The 20826-nt window shown below is 40.5% G+C and overlaps 1 protein-coding gene across 1 annotated transcript; it reads right to left on the reverse strand.

Moving 5' to 3' along the window:
* Positions 1–995: 995 nt before the first annotated feature.
* Positions 996–20741, reverse strand: ankrd28b (ankyrin repeat domain 28b). The gene is made up of 28 exons (XM_038711677.1): positions 20544–20741; positions 14609–14692; positions 13989–14067; positions 11828–11898; positions 11524–11724; positions 10204–10291; positions 9845–9987; positions 9437–9649; positions 7895–7973; positions 7661–7775; positions 7354–7436; positions 7177–7240; positions 6983–7051; positions 6751–6891; positions 6455–6566; positions 6291–6317; positions 5838–5912; positions 5533–5734; positions 5330–5417; positions 5126–5243; positions 4219–4438; positions 4012–4099; positions 3846–3929; positions 3570–3715; positions 3359–3441; positions 3134–3216; positions 2899–2990; positions 996–2571 (listed from the first exon to the last, which is right to left on the reverse strand). The coding sequence occupies exons 1-28, from the start codon at positions 20568–20570 to the stop codon at positions 2288–2290; spliced, it is 3159 nt and encodes a 1052-aa protein (XP_038567605.1). The 5' UTR covers positions 20571–20741; the 3' UTR covers positions 996–2287.
* Positions 20742–20826: the final 85 nt, after the last annotated feature.

Below are 20826 nucleotides of genomic sequence, written 5' to 3' on the forward strand. Positions count from 1 at the left end.
GTTCTGCCACCAAACTTAATATTTCAACCTGCCCTGGTTTATTTAAATTAAATATTTAATTCACTTATCATATACATATTACGCCACGTTGAGAGAGTTTAATGCTATGTTGTAAAGAGCCATCCATCCGTCCATCGTCAACCGCTTATCCTGCGTACAGGGTCGCGGGGGGCTGGAGCCAATCCCAAATGACATCGGGCGAAAGGCGGGGTACACCCTGGACAGGTCGCCAGTCCATCGCAGCGCCACACATAGACACACAACCACTCACGCTCACACTCCCACCAAAGGACAATTTAGGATCAGGTATCAACCAGTGCTAACCACAGTGCCGCCCTTGTTTTAAAGAGCCCTAATTATATAATAATATAATAATCATTATACTGTTTAAATCATTGATGTTTTAGAAGATGGCTAATCAGTGTATCACTTGTCATAGGTTGTGAAAAACATCTCTACAACATAAAGAACATAAGTCAGAAGAATTCAGTGGATAGTGGACAATGCATAATAATGGCTCCCATACTAACACTCTGCAATTCTACTACTGATTTTATAATAACTAATGATACATTTTACAGTAGTGCCCAGAACAAGACTGCACACAGAACATAGAATTTACAAATCATAAAAGGCACACTAGATTATTGAGAAAATAATTAAGGGTCAGTATAAATCAAATCTAGGATAATGTCCAATTGAACAGCAGGCAAGGTGCAATTGGTAAACATTTTCAAACAAATATATTTTAGTCACCACAAAAAATATAAAATGGAATATGACAGGTAGCCCATATTAATGATGACCCTGTTCTATTAAAGTGTCCCAGAGACATAACAGTTTGACAGTAAGCATACACATAGCAGGACCCTGAAACTGAAGCAGCTGAATAGAATTCAGACATTTATTTTACTACGTTGTGAAAAATAACTATTAAAAGTGCTTCAAGTGTGTATTGTATTCAACAGAATTAAAGGCAAAACTCCATAAAGAAGCATTATTAAATAACTCATTTCTTTATTACTCATAAAATATACAGCAATCTCAGTACTGAAAGAACTCATTGGAGCATTGAATTCACAGTCATAATTTCTATATACATGCTAGTTTCATCCCTCTTCAAGAAAAAGCAACAAAAGAAGAAGAAAAAAAACAACTTTCCCACTCTAATGAATCTAGCAAATATATTGTACATATTTCCAGTTAAAAGGATTTTTCAACAGGGGACTTTTGAATCACGGTAGGATTGAGTGGTTTCTTTTTTCTAAAGTTCAAGCAAGCAAAACCTGTCAGCTAACATTGCAAAATAACATTCAAACAGAAGGAAATCAAATGCTGTCTTGTCATTGGTTTACAGTGTTTCTTCACACAAAGCTGAGCCTCAGATACCTCGGTACTGGATCAGTGCTTTTTACAAATGTTTCATTACTTACCTAGTGCGCATCACTGTACTTTCACAGCTGCCTCTACAAACCCTTGTTTTCTCAGTAACTAATGAAGGCACAAAATGAACACATAAATAGGAACCGAAAGTACAGAAATAATTTATTCTTGAAAGACTAAACCGCAATGGACAATATACAAAGGTAAGGTTGATCAACTTAAAAATAACCTGGTGTACATATCAAATGCTTTTTAAAATTACTCAGATCAGTAAATCAGATTTTTTTCCCTACAGGATAAGAAGTTTAAGACATGAACACGGCTATATTAAAACTTTGATCTCAAAAAATAAATGATCATCTCCCTGTGTGACATACAGACTTGAAGGACTAGTGCATTCTGATGGATGTAGTGTGCGGATTTCAACCTTATCTAGCTCATCAAGACAATTCAGAAATGAAAACTGGCTCCTCTGATAAACCCCCGAAAAATCTCAAACTCATTTACACAGTTAAAACTGGGATTAAAATGCATCCATGTCTTTTGGTCCCTGTTGGTTTAGCTCTCTGTGAAGTGCTACCATCCATCTTCAGCATCTTATTGCTGTACAAAAGTCGCTGTCCGCCCAACCAGTTTTTAGCACTCAAGAAGTCAGTGTTGGTAAAGCAGCGGTTACTGAGGTCCAGTATCAGCTGAAGGACACCTGGTGCTGGATGAGGTCGGGATGAGTGTGGGCCAGCCTGCTGCACCTCCTCCCTCTCTCTTGCTCTCTGGTAGGGTGGGGTATTAGACCTCTTAAGGCTCCTGTGGGGGCTTTTCTCTTCTTCTGCCCTCCCAAGCTGGCGGTGGCTGATTTTTAAGACACAATGTGTGTGTTTATGCATTTATCGCTTCATCCTGTCCCTCAATAGGTCTCTGAATCAGAGTCATTGAGCTCCTCATCCTTGTAGAAGCCATCGTGATGGCTGATGTTGTTGAAGCTGCAGTATGAGCTGTGTTCGCTGTGCAGCATGGGCAGGCTGTCGAAGGTGACGCTCTTGGAGGGGCTGGTAGTGTAGTGGTTAATGGCACTGAAAGGGAGGGCGGGTGCCGGGGCGCAGGGGGACACAGGCATCATGGTGGCCAGGATGAGGGCTAGGCAGTCTGCCACATCTTTGTTGGGGGCACAAGCCAAGGCGGGTGTGTAACCTAAAACAAAGACAGCGCACTAGTCTTACATTTTCAATAAAAATAATACACAGTGCTAGTTTCTAGCATCAGGAGTAATTACATGGTTTACAGGACAAGCAATGTGCATGAGCTATTTTCATTATCAATTAATCTGCCCATTAGTTTCTGATTAATCATTCTGTCCATAAAAGGTAGACAATAGTGAAAAGTGCCTGTTAAAATTTCCTAAAGGTGATGATGTTTTTTCCCCAAAAAGTTCAAAGACACAGAGTTAAAAGTTTAAAAGCTTTAAAATTTTAAAACCTCACTATACTAAATACTATAAAAATAATATTGCGAATTTACCGTTTTCATCAACTGCAAGTACACTGGCTCCCTTTGCAAGCAACTCTTGTACCACCACAGTCAAACCATTTCTTGCAGCCACGTGCAGAGGCCTTAAAAGGAAGATAAAAGATGGACGTGCCAACAGACAAGTCAATATTTTACAGTTTGTATCTTTACATTAATAATTCAAATCCCCACAGTAATCCACCAACGTTACCACAAGAGACACTAATGTAATACAAGTGATACATACGTCTGTAAGGCGGCATTAGTGGCATTTATGAGGTTTCTATCTGTAATCTTCTCCAATATCAACAAGGCACTGGTTTCATGTCCCTGCAGAAAACAGATAAAGTACAATGAATATAAAAAACAACCTGTAAATAAACATTATTTGTAGTATTTAAACAGTTACTTCTAGGGACATAGCTTATATTTGTAGAACGTAAGAACACTGCCACCATATGGTAATACATACCTTACTGCAGGCGAGATGAAGTGCAGTGTTCTTCACAGCATCCTGCAGAGTGAGATCTGCTTTCGCACTGCTCACCAGCAATTCTGAAAGTTGACAGTGAGAAAGATGAATTTTATTGGAAAACACAATAACGTTAATTCAATACATCGCTGATTATTATATCCCACAGTGATATTTTCAGCCGGTGGTTAAAGCAGAGAAGCTTTCATACCAACAGCATTTGTTTGGCCATTTTCAGCAGCCATCATGAGTGGGGTCTTCCCTGTGGCATCGACACTGTTGACCTGTGCGTTGTGGCTCAGCAGCAGCTGGAGACACTCTACATGGTCAGTGAAGGCTGCTGCATGTAGTGGGGTCCTGCACAAATAACATAAAAACAAGGCTCATTTTTTTTTTATGAAATAGTCCATCAGGCAACTTTGTCTAGTATTAGGAAACTCTTGAGGGTGCAATTTCTGGTTCTACTTGTCTTCATGAGTGTGTATACCTGTTTTTACTGTCTTTGGCATTGACAATGGCAGGGCCCAAAGTGTCTATCAGCATCTCAGCTGCACCTTCGTTGTCATGGATCCTAAAAAGAAAAAAGACCAGTTATTTCATCTGTTAGCGGTTCTGTCCTCAAACGCATTAATCCAGACAGCTCTAGATCTTACACAGCACAGTGGAGGGGGCTGAAAGAATTGCCTTCGGCCTTGTGAAAAACCTCTTGTTCCAGCAAAACCTCGACACACGTATCGTGACCTGCAGGGAAAGAAAGAAAGCGTTAACCACATCAAGAGCATATATTACTATAAACAGATATACATTTCCATGACTAAAATTTGTTTTTTTAAGAGGTCTTCAAATCTTAATCTCTATACCATTGTAGCAGGCCCAGTGCAGTGGGGTGTAGCCTTGGTTGTCTGTTAAGACAGGGAGTGTTTCCACTGATTGGGCAGCATGCAGCAGGCCTCCCAGTACCCCAATGTGTCCACACGCTGCTGCCAGGTGGACCGGTGTACGCCCTTTACAGTCTCGCACCAGGAAGTTGGCGCTGTGCTGTAGCAAGGCCTCCACACATTCCTCGTGGCCGGTCACCGCCTGTGGCCAGAAAACAGTAGATGCAAATGTAAATGCGCCGTACTTGTATTGCGCCTTTCTAGTCTTTTCGACCACTCAAAGCGCTTTTACACTACATCTGCATTCACCAGTCATACACATTCATACACTGAGCCTAAGAGCTCAAACGGAAACTAACATTCACACTCACTCATACACTGGCGGAATATGGCGCCAGGGGCAATTCAGGGTTCAGTATCTTGCCCAAGGACACTTCGACATGCAACCAGGGAGAGCCAGGGATTGAACCGCCGACCTTCCGATTAACGGCCAACCCGCTCTACCTCCTGAGCCACAGCCGCAGTCATTCGTGCATTTCAAATGATCTGATGAGAGCTGACCAATATTTTGGATGTTGTTTTTTGCTTCCATAGACAAATGGGCAGGCCCAAATCTAGAATCTGAGTTTACAACTGATTAAGGTGAAAAAAAAATCCATATTTGTATAGTTATAACATGTCTGGCAACATCTCAAACATACGCACAAGCACATTGATGTGAACGGTAAAGTGGATAACAAAAGTTTAATTTAATATTTATTTTGGCAGGAAAAAGTGCACTACACACACAAAAAAAAATCAACAGTTAAAATTAGGGTCACAATAAAAAGCAAAAACAGTACATATACAGTATGTGATACGTGTATGTAAGAATGTAAGGTCTGCTTACTCCTCTATGTAGGGCTGTCCTGCCCCACTTATCTTTGGCTTCTACACTGGCCCCCTTATTTAGCAGAGAATACACACAATCTGTGTGTCCACTCAGGACCGACAGCATCAGGGGCGTTCTAAGAGATAACAGACAATGATGTCAACAATTACTTTAGAATATGAGGGAAAAAAATAAAAAAAATCACCAACAAATTTTACTTACTGGCCATTTCCATCTTGAATGTCTACTGCACTTTGAAGATCAGCATTTCCTATCAGCAAACGCAAACATTCTGAATGACCATTAGTAGCTGTAGGGAAAGAATAAACACTCCATTAGCATATTATATATATATATATATATATATATATATATATATATATATATATAGGCAAATTCATGAGCCACTAACTCCTGGTTCATACCTGCAGCATGAATGGGGGTTCGCTTCAAGGTGAAGTCTTTGACCAGGATGGATGCTCCCTGGTTGATTAGGACGTCAACACACTCTACATGGCCCTTAAAGGCAGCCAGGTCTAGGGGTGTGCGCCCTTGGCTGTTTCTCACATCCAGATCTAGTAGAGACTGCACTAGAACCTCCATAGCTTGGTGGTGACCATGGTATGCCTACAAGATTGATTTACCATGAATATGTTAACACAAATGAGATGAGATTGAGGATAACGCCATGATAAGGATAATGGGATAAATAATGATATACATTACTCACAGCAAGGTGCAATGGGCTGACGGGGGCTCTGACATCAGAATCATTCAGGATGTCTGTCCCTGAGGTTTCCATTAGCTGCACAAACCAGGTACTCAAGTTAGAACCTACTTCAGATACAATCACTTACTTAGCTATGAAGCTTGGGATTACAGATATTGAGCATTGTGGCTTACTCTGAAGGTAAAAATCAGACAAAAGATCTGCACAGTTTGAGCAGATTGACCCGCAATCATGTAGATCACAACCACCAGAGTGACAAATGTGTCTATAAATATACTTGCTTTGTGATGGTTATTTTAGTTGCTTTGTTAAATTAAATTTGCTGGAAGCTATCACAGTACATTGTGCAAATCTTTTCTGTTTGACATTTCCCTTCAGTTTGATTGTGGCATACTCTACCAACATAAAAAACTCCAAACATAAACAAGGAACAAAAGTACAAATTCAACTCACCACATCTAAAGGTGTTTCACTTGCAATCTGTACAAGAATGGAAGAAGCGGCAATGCAATAAACATCATTACAATACAGCTTATATGGCATATATAAATAGCATATCTCCAATATATGGAGATGCTGGTTGTTATGCGTCATGTACTCTGGAGTGAAGTTCTCACCAGCTCCAGGCAGAGGCGATGTCCATACGCCGAAGCGTAGTGCACAGCATTATAGCCCTGATTGTCCCGGATCCCTGGATTTGCATCATTTCGCAGTAAATATTCCAGGCACCTGCAGACACAACAAAGAGACTGTAGTTAAGGAAACACCATCGTCTTTCAAGTCTTGAACTGTTACTTAGCATAGCCAATAATGCCACTGAGCTTGCATCCATGAAAACCCCTCAAACATAACCCGCCTCCCACATAGCCATCTCCTCCTTTAAGAAACTGAATTTTTAAAAAGTGTTACTGACTTTCCATCTGTGTCAGAGGCAGCGGCGTAGTGGAGAGGAGCGCAGCCCCGCTCATCTACGTCATTGACGCTGGCCCCAGAGCCCACCAGAGCAAACAGGCACTGGTAGTTACAGTTGGCAGCAGCATAGTGCAGAGGGGTCCTGGAAAAGCAAACATGGCTGAGTTCCCTGTTCAAATTTTACCAAGATACTAGCGTAGCACAAACCAAATCCACAATTAAATGCTTCAAACCTGCCAAAGCTGTCCTTTCTGTTAAAGTCTGCTCCCGTGTTGAGGAGAAGATTGAGACATTCCAGGTTTCTGAGGGGTTAGCGAGATTATTATGAAAGGACACACACAATGGTAGTCTTTTTGTTACAAGTCATGAACTACATCTTAACACTTGGTTATATATTAATAATACTATTGAGCTGTCCTGTACTCACCCTCCAGCTGCTGCAGCATGTAAACAGGTCCTTCCAAAGTCATCAGGAGTATCAATATCAAATCCTGCATCAAAGTAAAGGATTATGAACAAGATCCTGCATACTGTATATGAGGTTTTACAGTAGAACTGTTGTACAGGTTTTAACATTTTGGTTATCAGTGAAAGACTTGCTCACCTGAAGACAGGAGCTTTCGGCAGCAGTCAGAGAATCCACTGAGAGCAGCCAGATGCAATGGGAACATGCCATGAATCCCTCGTCTGAAAAAGACACAATTGTTATATATTGATTTAGCCAGAACAACCTAAATATCAGTGGTAGGGTAGAATATTTCTATTCATTGTACAGAATCATCTGTATCAGTTACATAACATACACTGCACGTCTGCTTTGGAGAGGTCTAAACTTGCAACTCATCCACGATGTGTAAAATTGGAACGGCTGCTCGAAGTGTTGCTGAAAAAGGGCAGACAGGATCACTTACTTCGCAGTGTCAGCTCTGTTGGTGATGAGGGTGTTGATGAGGAGCTCGTGTCCGTATCGAGCTGCAATGTGCAATGGTGTATTTCCGTTCTTATCTTCACAGTCAATCTCGGCACCTTCAGAAAAAAAAACACACTAAGCAGTTAGCTGGTGTTACACTGAGAAGCAGTTTTGGTTTTACAAAACAAGCATTGACAAATAAAGTCAGCAAGGCTGAATTTTACGAGGAGCTCACCATTCTCAATAATTGCTTGAGACCTAGAAAACCTCCCGTGGATGGCAGTCATGTGAAGTGGAGTCTTACCATCTTTACTCTGAAGTGAAACAAAAACATGGTGGTATCACAATGCAGGTCATTACTATGGCTTTCAGCTATAACAGGGTATATACAGGAATCCTAAAGTAAGATTCAATAACTTTAAAGACCTTTTCAACATATTCTAGCATAATATTACAAAATGTATTAAAAGTATATTGTTAATGTAGTAGTAAACTGTTAGTTTGATATTATTATTTATGTTGCTATATTCATTATAATTTCATGTAATAGTACAGTATATAGCTAACCACTATTATAATATTAATTCCAGTTACAGCTGTTCCATTTTGTGTTTTATAAAAAATTTTATTCATTAACTTTGTGCAAGAAAAATGCTCTGTATGGTAGCCTAGTTAATCTTAAGTAGGTTAGTAACTTGTCGATAATCATAACCATTTATGCAGAAAGATGAGTTCAGCATTTGAAAAGTTTGTTGTAGCAAATCAAACTTTTTTAAAAATCCTGTTCCATCCAGGCTGTGATTGATCTGTTCACGAAAATTGACACTGACGAGCACATCGGCTTTATGAAAAGTTGAACGTGTTTCAATAAAAGGGGTCGATTTAGCCAAATAGCCAGCTAACGTTAGCCAAACCAATACACTGCTTATATTTTCCCTGTTATCTTCTGTCTTACCGCTTTACCTGCTGATGGCACATCTTGCTCTTGTTTTTGAGTAACAGGGCTGTTCAAGCGGCCACAGAGCTCAATCCGACCATGTTTTGAGCGATTAGCATTGGGGGTCCGACATAGTGGAAGATTTTGGTCGGCTGTAACTGTTACTCGTGAATCAGTTTTCTGGTTCGCACGGATCTATTTTTAAGAGCGTATGAGAGTGAAGTGCTGCACGCTAGATCCCTGCGCCTAACGTTATACAGAAGAATCACACAGTCACTATGCCCTGCCTATTTAGTAATTTTGGCTATGCAATATAAATAAATACACCCACCCACACTTTTAGCATATAAACTCTGGTCAAAAAGGATTTTAACATTGAAAAAAATATCTACAAAATTTAATACCATGTTAAATGGCGATTAAAGCCATTAAAAAGTCTTAATTTTCACAAAATTGATTTATTAACTTTTAAGACTTTTTAAGACCCCACAGACACCCTGTATAAAGTATATTCCCCAAACAACAGGATCCAAAAGACTACAAGAAGTTAGAAAGCTGCATTTCTGGAATTCACCACCCAAAAAAGGAGGCACAGTAAAGTTTTACTGCAATTACATTAACATAAATAAACACTTCACACACAAGCAACAAGTGTGTGAAGTATTAACCACAAATATTCAGTTTTTGTTTTGACTGTCAATAGTACTAGTGCAATTATTTCTCAATCTGTTTCTGGAAAAGGAGTGCCAGTTATTAAGAAACCGCTTTCCCAGATCATAATGACTAACCTTTTTGTCAAGTAATCAGGGTTAAAACAGTGACATTGTGGTTTTTACTCACCTTGATGTTGACGTCGGCCCCGTTGCACACTAGGAGCTCCAGACAGAGCGCCCCATGGCGTGAAGCGGCGGTAAAATGAAGAGGTGCGAAACCCTTCTCGTTCACCTGATTGACGTTAGCGCCGCAATCAATGAGCTCGTTCACCACCACGTCCTGCCCGTTGTAGCAGGCCACGTGGAGGGGTGTGTTGCCATAAGCGTTTGGCTCATTGATCTAAATGGAAAGATAAACAGGGAGTAGAAATGACACCCCTGTCGCTCATCAAGGCAAACTGGTATTATACGGTCACTCCTTTTATAAATAAACCAAAACATGTTTCAGGACAGGTTATGTGTTATTACATTTCTGTCCTCTGCTGATCATATCCTAATATCTAGCAGTGTCTAAAAGCTTGTGGGTGGAACTCACATCCACCCCCAGGTCCAGGAAGTATTTGACAACGCTGATCATTCCACTGGAGGCTGCTGCATGTAAAGGGGTGTAAGATTTCTTATCTTTGCAGGCCACCTCGGCTCCGTGAGATGCCAGCAGCTTCACCACTTCTATGTGGCCTGAAGACAAAAACAGAATGATTTCATTACATACATTTCATACGTAAATTTCATTGGGTTAAATCACAACATGAGTGTTCATTTTAAAATGTAATTTTGGTGTCTTTATTAAATACTGGAGAAAAAAAATGTCCTGTAGACTTTCACTGAGCATAACATAAGAGGAACTCCTAAAATTATACAGAAAATGAATAATGTGATGTTGAAATGTATTACCCATGTAGGCTGCCCAGTGGATTGCACGGCGGTCCCTCTTGTCAAAGGCATTGATGTTTGCTCCTCTGGAGAGCAAGAGCCTCACCATCTAACAGTAGCAACAGAGAAAAACAGAGCAATCAGGAAATATGTCAAGGGAGGATGCAACCTGAACACCACTAATTCAATCAATGTGGCAGCTCGTATAACCATTGATGATGGTGTTTAATGTCTTAACACTTAGCCGATGGACTGATTATCTGGTCTACACCACATGCATGCATACAGTTTACTTCAGTTTAATCTGGTCTCATAAATTAGATGAGCCTCAACAAGGATATAAATTGTTTTTTAAATTACTGAGAAAATGTGAGTTGATTAAAGTTTGACATTTTGAATGCAATGACTACAGGCAGATCAACAGGACAAGAAGACATAAAGCATGCAGCTATCCATTACTGGAATAACCACAGACTTGCACTTGATTTGCATAAACACTTCATTAGACTAGACATTAACGCCTTTAAGATAACTCATTTGCATGCAAGTATATGATTGCAATGATTCATTTGCATGCAAGCATGTGATTGGACAAGCAATGACTGTTCACTTAGAGTCACTGAGTGTGTGAACACAATTTATGGCTGACAGCTTGTAGTGTTAGTCTGCATGCATGTGGGAAAATGTGCTAATTTCTAAACAAGCTATGACTGGTTCATTGAAAAGCAGCTTTATTGTTTGATGAGCTGTGGCTTCGACAACTTCAGAGTTTTTCTTGGCGTTTGGATTTGTGCAACTGACTCCTGGATCAGAAGGCTAATTATTATCATCCCATCAAAACTCTTCTAAACACCAATATAACAGAAGCTTAGCTTAGGCCCCATTCACACTACTCTGTTTTAGTTTACAAAATGGAGAATTAAAACGAGTACGATGCGTTTTGGAGTTGATCCGTCTACATTCAAACGACTGAAAACGCACAGCTAGGGCCTGTTCAGGTACACTGGACATGCGCATGCCAGCGTAAACAAGAAGCAGATGGTCTATTCCGTAGTTACATAAGATTTGGCGAAAGAATAAATAAATATAGACCAGCCTTTTTTTTTTTTGCATGCACCAATAACGAGCTGGGACCGTTACTGAATGTAACACGGGAGTGTGGGGACAGAAATCAAACTGGGAGACGTTGCAACGTACATAATATTTTAATAAAAATACGATGTCAAAAACCCGGTCAGTAGCATCGTGTTTCTGCTTTGCAAGACCCAAAAAACGAAATTAATATTAAAGCACTTCTTTCGAGTACAGCTCAATCAAACAATACTTTAGGCTTAAGATTACCTCCAGATGACCACTGAAGGCTGCATGGTGCAGCGCAGTGCGGCCTGCTCTATCTGACACATTGACATTGCTGAGAAGTGGGACGAGGGCTTCAGCGCAGCGGACAGCCTTATTCGCTGCGGCGATGTGAAGTGGCGTCTGCCAGTTCTTGTCTCTGGCGTTTACATCAGCAGAGTGTTTCAGCAACACCTGGACAGCCTCCTGCAAGAAGCCGTCATGCGTAGGTTTACGTTTCACATTATTTAGATTTGAAAAACACAATAGAACAAGTTGGTGTTACGCAATCAAAGGAACATTCCTATACCTCACTGCAGGAGGCCACAGCCCGGTGCAGAGGAGTGAGCCACTTGTTATCTTTGGCATTTACTCTGGCACCTACAAGTCAGAAGACAATGGCTGTCAGACTGTGTATAGAGTTTCATGACATCAAGTGCACCATTTCAACAACGACTAAAGCCTTTTTGACATTTTGAAATTTGCATTACAGACTTCAAACAAAACTGTATATTAGGACCTGCATGTACAGCAGAGAGAAGAAAGGTGCTGATGACTTTTCCCAAGGTGATTTTTAAAGGTTCAAGTGGATGCAAACATCATGAAAAACAAACATCTCAAATGACTATTTTGGTCATCATATTTTTAAATACAGTCCCATCCAAAAGTATTGGAACGGTAAGGCAAATTCTTTTGTTTTTTGTTGTTCACTGCAGACATTTGGGTTTAAGATCAAAAGATGAGTATGAGACAAGACTTTCATTTCCTGGCATTCACATCTAGATGTGTTAAACAACTTAGGACATATCACCGTTTGTATTAGACCACAGCATTCTTAGGTGAGCAAAAGTAATGGAACAAATAATCTTAAAGTAAATAACTTAATATAACTAATAATTTAATATTTGGTGGTATAACCCTTGCTTGCAATAACTGCCTCAAGCCTGTGACCCAAACTGTTGCTTTCTTCATTTGTGATGCTATTCCAGGCTTTTACCTCAGCTTCTTTCAGTTCTTGTTTCTTTCGGGGTGTTTCTCCCCTCTTAAGGAGGTGAAATGCATGCTCTATTGGGTTAAGGTCAGCTGATTATTGACTTGGCCAGTCTAAAACCTTCCACTTTTTTCCCCTGATGAAGTAATTTGTTTTGTTGGCAGTGTGCTTTGGGTCATTGTCCTGCTGCATGATAAACTTCCTCTCGATTAGTTTCAATGCATTTCTCCGTAAATTGGCAGACAAAATGTTTCTGTCCACTTCTGAATTCATTCTGCTGCTACCATCATCAGTTACATCATCAATAAATATTAATGAGCCTGTTCCAGAAGCAGCCATGCACGGCCAAGCCATGACATTACCTCCACCATGCTTCACAGATTGTATGCTTCAGATCATAAGCAGTTCCTTTCTTTCTTCACACTTTGGCCTTTCCATCACTTTGGTAGAGATTAATCTTGGTCTCATCAGTCCATATGATTGTGTTTCAGAACTTTTACGGCTCATCTCTGTACTTCTTTGCAAATTTAAATCTGGCCTTCCGATTCTTCCTGCTGAGCGGTTTGCATCTTGTGGTGTGGCCTCTATATTTCTGCTCTCTGAGTCTTCTTTGAACAGTGTATTGTGATACCTTCACTCCTGCAATGTGGAGGTCGTTGGTGATGTCACTTACTGATGTTTTGGGGGTTTTCTTCACAGCTCTCAAGATATTTCTGTCTTCAACTACTGTTGTTTTCCTTGCCGACCTGTTGCTCAGTACACCAGTAGTTTCTTTCTTTTTCAGGACATTCCAAATTGTTGTGCTTGCTATACCCAACGTTTGTCCACTGGCTCTGGTTGATTTTCGTTCTTTTCTCAGCTTGACAATGGCTTGCTTTTCTCCCATAGACAGCTCTCTGGTCTTCATGTTGGTTTATCCTCTTTAATAGGAAATGCAGTCTTTATAGTTTGAACCAAGGATGAAAACTTAGACTAATCATGCAGAGCTCTTTAATGTTTGAACAATTAACCTAAAAGGCAACACCTGGGCAACAAGAAACATGTTCCAATAGTTTTTCCTCACTTGAAAAATGGGTGGGTTCAAACAAAGGGTGGTATGTCCTGAGTTGTTGAAATAATGAAATAATGATAATAACATATAATACGTGACCATATTTGTCACATATTAACAATCTCATTAACCTTTTAACAAGCCCAAATTGTGACAATTACATAATTTCTGCTCTTTCGTGTAATTGAAAAAATTAACAGCTAAATCTGATGCCACACATAATTTCTATTTTGTAACATTAAACCAATATTTGTTTCCTAAACCATGTCGTTTTCAGATATTGCTGGATATCTGACTTCAATGCTCAAGATGAAAGGTTACAATTTTTTAATAATGACTTCAAAGTGCTCTGCACGACAAGCATGAGAGAAATTTGCATGGTCGTATTTGACAGCTTCTTTGTATAAATCCTCTTTTGAAAAAACACACCTGAAAGAATCAGCAGCTCGATAATTTCTGCATCTCCAAGATAGGCAGCAGCGTGCAGTGGAGTTCGCTTCTCATTGTCCTGTGATGAGTCAACAGAAAGACAGTTTGCATTTACATCTTAACCTTGATTCCTACCTTACTTTTTACAGGTTAATTTGGTCCTGATCTGATGTGACATTAAAACTTCATGTTCTCTTTTTACTAATTTGTAACATTACAATGCTAGAAAGGAAAAATAATCAATAAATGTTGACACACAGTCACCATTCATGACCAAAAGTGGGTTTAACACAAATCCAGTAACTTGAAAGTCTCCCAGTGAAACGTAAGCAAGTACAAACCAACCCTGATTTCGAAACACTCCCCCATCCCCACCCCTTAGAGCAGTAATGGTGAGGAATGCAATAAAATAAGCAGAGCCAGATCATGCAGTGAGAACTGTAAAAAACAAACTATGTGCTTTTTGTACTCAGCAACTATTTACTGAAAGAGTTTTATGAGGACTTTCAACCACAATTATACATTAGAGGTTTTTAATTCAGTGCTGTGGGGATGTTTTTAAAGTATAGCAATAATGTTAAGGAAACAGATGCAGAATTAGTGAGTGTGTTGGGATTTACCTGTGCATTCACATCCTCTTTTTTGAATATGAGCGAGCGCACTTCATCTGGGTCCACATTGAAAATAGCTTTCAGCAAAGCAGGCTGTAAAAGAAAGAGACGGTGTCAAAATCATCAATGACCTACGAAGTGAACAACCTTGGTATTCCAACTTGAAACGCCAACAGCATAGGTCAAATATGAGAAAACAACCATTCAAACCTTGGAGACCTTAGACCATAGAGCGACTTCAGGATACTCGCCATCAAGCACCACAATACACACGCAACTCATTTGCTCAGGTATTACATGACCATGTTTAGGCCGCTAAAAAAAAGTTGTTTAAACTCCTTTAATGGGCACAGACTAAAGCATAGCAAAGGTTTGAAGAAGAATAATGATCATATTGATGGAGGAGGTTGGTACAGACAACAAAATGATGACTCCACAAATCAGAGGGTGATGGAGGCAGATCAGACTGTTCGGATTGATACTGACAAGTGCTGAGCAGCCAATTCTGCAATTCTGTTCTGTGTTAACAGTCTGTTGGCAAGCAAAACCAAATTTATTCCATGGCACAGAGAGAAAGATCAAAATCTCTAAATGAAGTCCAGCATTGTGCTCCAAATGGCTGATGTGTCCTTCACTTTTCACTTCACTCTTCACTTTTTCTCCAGAAATATTTTCAACATTAGCATGACTGACTTCCTGTGACTGATTGCATCGTCAATGGAGACCTGAGATGGAAAAAAGGTAGGTGTCCACAGCTGATCTGGTTCACCCATCCAACATTACAACAAGTGGCAATGTAAAATTGAAGTAAAGAAGAAAACTGTTGAGTTCTTTGCGAAGTCTTATTAGGGGTCCAAGCCCGAGTGGGCTGGGAACCCGCGAATGCAAGGTATCACGGTTCCCAGTACCAGCGGAGCTGGGAACCCTATTGTAATTGTTGTCGTTTTTATTATTTTTATTCTTCCGTGCATAAAACTCATACTGCGGCCTAGATGGTAACTGCTAGGGACGCGAAACTCCTAGGGTAGGTTCAGTTCACAGCACGTAACTCAGGCGCAAAAATCCGCACACTTCTACTTCTAGGGGGCGCTATAAGCAAGATCAACGCGTTTGGCCTTAGAACTCCCGCCTATGAAGGCAGATGTAAAAAACCTTATATCCACGAGTTCGGGGGATCGAGCTGAATCTCGTGGTATAGGCCACGTCCATTTCCGCCTAGACTTTTTTTTCGCTACATCGCGAAAACTGAAAAACCTATTTTAATTAACTCCTCCGAAGCCGCAAGTCCGATCGACACCAAACTTGGCACGGATTATCTCTGGACCAAGCTGATGGAAGTTTGTAGAGGAAATTTTGATCCGACAAAAAATGGCGCACTTATATTCTAGCAAACGTTTGCAAAAAACGCTACTAACAGGAAATTATGTCATATCTTCGCTTTGGAATGGCCGATCGACACCAAATTTGGAGTGTTAATGTGGGACGCCCCCCTGAGGCCCTCGGCAAAATTGTTTGGTGCAACTCGCACCTAGGTGGCGCTATTTAATCCAAGAAAATTGTTCCTCTGTAACCACAAGTCACACTGAAATGAAACCAGTGCCGAATTCTTCAGTGTGGTACTCTTCCTACATGCACCAAAGTTGACCCAAATATACCAATAGGTGGCGCTGTTATACACACGCACATTAAAGACGTAAAAAAACCCCCAAAAACATTGACTTACATGCATTTTATATCTCTATAACCACAAGTCCGATTGACACCAAATTTGGGTCAATTGTTCCCCATGGGGCCCTGATCACACCTGAATTCGGCCAAAAGGTGGCGCTATAATCGAAGCTCAAATACCCCATTCATTTCAATGGGAATTTCAACCAAAGGACATTTTGCAGGATAACTACGGCTCACTACATCGCACATTCATAAACCTTATGTCTACGTGTTTGAGGGATGCTGCCGAATCCTATGGTATAGGATACACCTCTGTGCAATGATGTTTTCATTTTGCGAAATCGCCCAAACTGGAAAACCTATTTTAATTAACTCCTCCGAAGCCGCAAGTCCGATTGACACGAAACTTGGCACAGACCATCTCTGGACCAAGCCGAAGAAAGTTTGTAGAGGGAATTTTGATCCGACAAAAACCGGCCGAATTATAAGCTAAAACTTACATTTGCAATGTCCGATCTACACCAAACTCGGGGACCTTATCTGGCATGGCCTCCCGAGAGCCTGCGTGAAATCTGGCATCAATCGGCCTCCAGGTGGTGCAATAAATTGGAAATCAAATGACACTGGCATACACATACTCTGTAACAGCAAGCCCCTTTCATTTAAAACTCTGGTCGTTTATTCTCCACGGGCCCCGGAGCCACGGCGGGTTCCGTGGACAATAAATCATGGCGGGCCCGGGCCAACTCGCGCGACCTCCACGGGGCCAGGGGGCGGCTTGTGCCGGGAGACTTGGACCCCGCTTACAACTGCTTGCAGTTCTAGTTCTTATATTGTTCTTGCCCCAGCTTCTTGAAAAGTTGTTAATTTGGCCCCACCCTTCTTAGGGGTGTATACACAGCAAAAGTATTACTGTGTGAACTTGGAACTGGTGAAAAAATATATCAAAGATTGCCCAGAGTAACTGTGTTTTTAAGATATGTAAGTGAAACCATATTAAAGATTTAATGCAATATTTATCCATGTGGGAGTAGTTATTCATTGTGGCAGCATTTTTAAGACAAGGCTCTCTTACAACACTTGCAATGTCTCTGACTAGTGGGTTTGAACTGAGAACCCAATGTTTAAACACAGCAGACAAACATCTTGACAGAGCGTCATCTTGTCCATGTATTTGCCCACATACTCACAACGGTCAACGTAATGACAACCTCAAGCAATAACTTCAATATCAGGCTGCAAACATTTCTACTTTTGACCACCAGCTAGTATTAAATCACTCACTTCTTGGTAAAGCATACTTTTTCCACAAAATAAATGACTGGAATCCCAAAGAGAGTCAATTTATCATTACCACAGTTTTGTTCATGTTGGATGGCCTGGTCCGACAGAAAGCACGAAGCAGGCAACTGATTGTTGCTCATGTGCTTGTTTAATACTACAGTGTGCTAATGGTTCTTCATGTGCCATGTAGGCTAGCTACACACTGCTGCTCCCCTATCTGATCCACTAAAACACCAGCAGAAAGTCTTTGATCGGTCAGCTTTCCACTGCTTTTGGGAGGAGGCTGGCTTGGATGGCGAGAACAGTGAGGGCAGGGGATCCCTTCCAGAGGCTGCAATTGGTTCCCTATAAAAGACCCAGATGGAACATTCCTAGCTTCCACAAAACCTTAACTCTTCCCTAACTTAAGTCAAGTTTAAAAACAAATTAAGATGTGAATGTGGTCTTACAGCTGCTACAATCACAGTTAAATGTTTTTCCCCCACAAGTTATAGATGTGAAATTTGGCAATACTTGAAATGTTGTGTGTCATGTGAACAATAATAACCATTGGATGCGCAATGTGCACCTATGTATCTAAAACAAAATGTAAGATAAAGATGCAGAGGGGTTCCCGTTACAGAGAGTGCCAAGAGTCAGCCGGTGTTAAAATCACCTACTGTAATGTTTGTCTGGAATTAAAACCTGTATTATCTTGTTTTGCCTGTATCTGCCTTAAATCGGTGGAAAAACTGCCACCAAAACTGAGGGAAATATTAAATAAGCCTAATGTTTGAGAGAAGAAAAACACTGACCAAATATTTTATCAAAACACTCCACAGCTCAGCATACATTCACTTCCATGAATTGGAGTTATGATGATGCAGAGTACATTTGTTCATTAAGATGTCATCCTTCATTTAACCCTCCAGGCTGCCTAGCTAGCTAATTAACTAATGTGCAGCCATGTAGCTCACAAGTCTTCATTTCCAAAAGACCTCTAGTTTAAATGGCATAGTTTGAGCCACACATTTTACAAACCATACCAAATACAACAAGCTATGTTTGGATCCGTCTTTCTGTAGTGCTTCCCAATATGTTTCAGTTGCTCACAACTTGGTATTCCAAGCTTTATGAAAGTCAAGCATGGAGCCAAGCACTTTCACCTTTTGCTGACAGAAATAAATGGTACTCTATGTCCCTGAGTATGCAATAAACCTCTGAATTAAACAAATCTAAAAGTCAAACATTGCAAGCACTACTGTTTTGTATTAAACTAAACATCTATTGTGAACAATTTGCTATGGATAATTCAGTGGGTAAGATTATTCCCTTTGAAGTATACTGAAAACAACAGGACAAGATAAGCTATGCCCACGTACAAATTTGAGCCACATGACGCATTTCAGCAATGGGATTGATGCGCAATAAGTATTAGAAAAAGCAAGACAAAGACTGCCCATATAATCAATTAGCTTACAGTCGCTTTTTATAAACGCAAGACAATCCTGTCATTCAGTTATTATAATGCCTGTGAATATCTGCAGGGCACAACAGTGGTCAGATTTACTGGGAATGAAATCAGGTTAACAAGCAGACACTTGTGCTTTGTACACTGTTTCATTTTGACCCCCCCCACCACACACACACACACACACACAATGAAAAGGGTGGACAAATCTGCATTCAGTCGCTTTTCATTTCTTCAGTCCAACACAACTGGTGTAGGAGATTTTCTATGCTTCTCTGGCTGCACGACTATGTACCTCCTCTCCTCACACAAGCCAGCCTAGTTAATACTATCACCATGGAGACAGCTCTTTGGCAACTCACAACAGGTACACAATCACTCAAGCACGCACCAAACACACACACACACACACACATACATACACTTACATGTGTTAAAAAATAGCAAGCATGTCCAAAACACATAGCCCTTAAATGATATCAGAAGGCTATTCTCGTTTTCACAAGTAGGTGGCAAGTGTTTAATACAGCCAGAGGACGCAATGTCTAATCCTGTCACATTGCCATTCACTTCATACATGCATCCTAGCCATTACACAACAGTTTACCTGCATGTATACCGTTCACATAGTACAAATAAATACATTTTGGAAAACAACTACTTCCTAAATAGCTAAGAGGGATTAACTTATTAGCAGGATATAAAAGGGGATAAACAGTAATGGCGTGTGATCCAGAACATAACTGAACTGTAACACTGTTATAAATCTGCTTTAGAAAATAAATATGAAGAGAATCACGAAACTGACCAGGGAAGAATGCCTGACAGATTCGCACAAGTGGTGGTAACGTTATTCAAACAAGATTAAACATTTCGTTAAGGGGAATCGGTGCATAAAAGCTACAAGCTAAGTGTTAACATGTTATCCAGTCGTATAGCTATCATAAAACCCCACCAGCTGAGGAAGATAACATAGCTACATATGTCACAAACGTCCAGTTGTCACAATAACATCGCAATCAACAGATTGCTTTGGTTGTTAAGCTAATCATCTCACCACATAACAGAGATCTTGTGGCTATTATTAAACCACATAACCACTTAGAAGCGACATTCAAGCTAAGTTGTGTATTGTTTAGTCACAACATGCTAACTAGTCACTTCCCAAACGGGCAAGTTAAGCTAGTAGCATTTCACGCAGGCTCTGGCTAATTGCTGGGGATTCACACAGTATCAGTACGTTAGCTGGCTACAACTCAGCAACCGCTTGGGCATGTGTCTCAAAGTAAATGTGATGCCTCTTATTATCGCCAAAAAGCATGACTCAAAATGTTTTTCACCCAACAGTAACTAATGTGACTAATGACAACTGAACATCTAGCTTCACCTGAAACGTTTAAGGAAACACTTCCGTTTCAGAGAATAGCTGGAGAAAGTCGAATTACATTCCGCTGGCGAATGTTGAAATCGGGGCAGCTAGCTAACGTTAGCGTGCCAACAGTACAACATAGGTCAGCTATTGACGCAATCATCACTTACCTGGTCTCGAATTTTGAGAACCACCATATTTCTGGAATTTTAATTGTTCTCATGCAGATTCATAAATGGATATTTGTCTCCTTCCGAATAGCAGTGTATGATCTTGGTAGCTCTCCCGCTGGTCTGCTGGAGGCCTTGCGTGACGCTAGCTTAGCTCTCTTGCTAGCTTCCTAACCTGATGGCATGGAAGCAGAGGAGTAGCGGAAACTCCATAACATTGCCGCCACCATACTTCGCCTTCCAAAAACACGCGATGCAATAGGTCAAACGCGCTGTACGTCAT

The sequence above is a fragment of the Micropterus salmoides genome, unplaced genomic scaffold (assembly GCF_014851395.1).
Source record: "Micropterus salmoides isolate LMB-PRFRI ecotype aquatic unplaced genomic scaffold, ASM1485139v1 Ms_hic_scaffold_11, whole genome shotgun sequence".
Lineage (NCBI taxonomy): Eukaryota > Metazoa > Chordata > Actinopteri > Centrarchiformes > Centrarchidae > Micropterus > Micropterus salmoides.

Bases quoted from the DNA above. Each gene is read 5' to 3' on its own strand.
- ankrd28b (XM_038711677.1), bottom strand. From the start codon at position 20,570: ATGGTGGTTCTCAAAATTCGAGACCAG. The intron at 7,052-7,176 runs GTGAGTACAGGA...CTAACCCCTCAG, and splicing joins CATGCTGCAGCAGCTGGAGG to AAACCTGGAATGTCTCAATC. The intron at 6,567-6,750 runs GTCAGTAACACT...TTGTGTCTGCAG, and splicing joins GCCTCTGACACAGATGGAAA to GTGCCTGGAATATTTACTGC.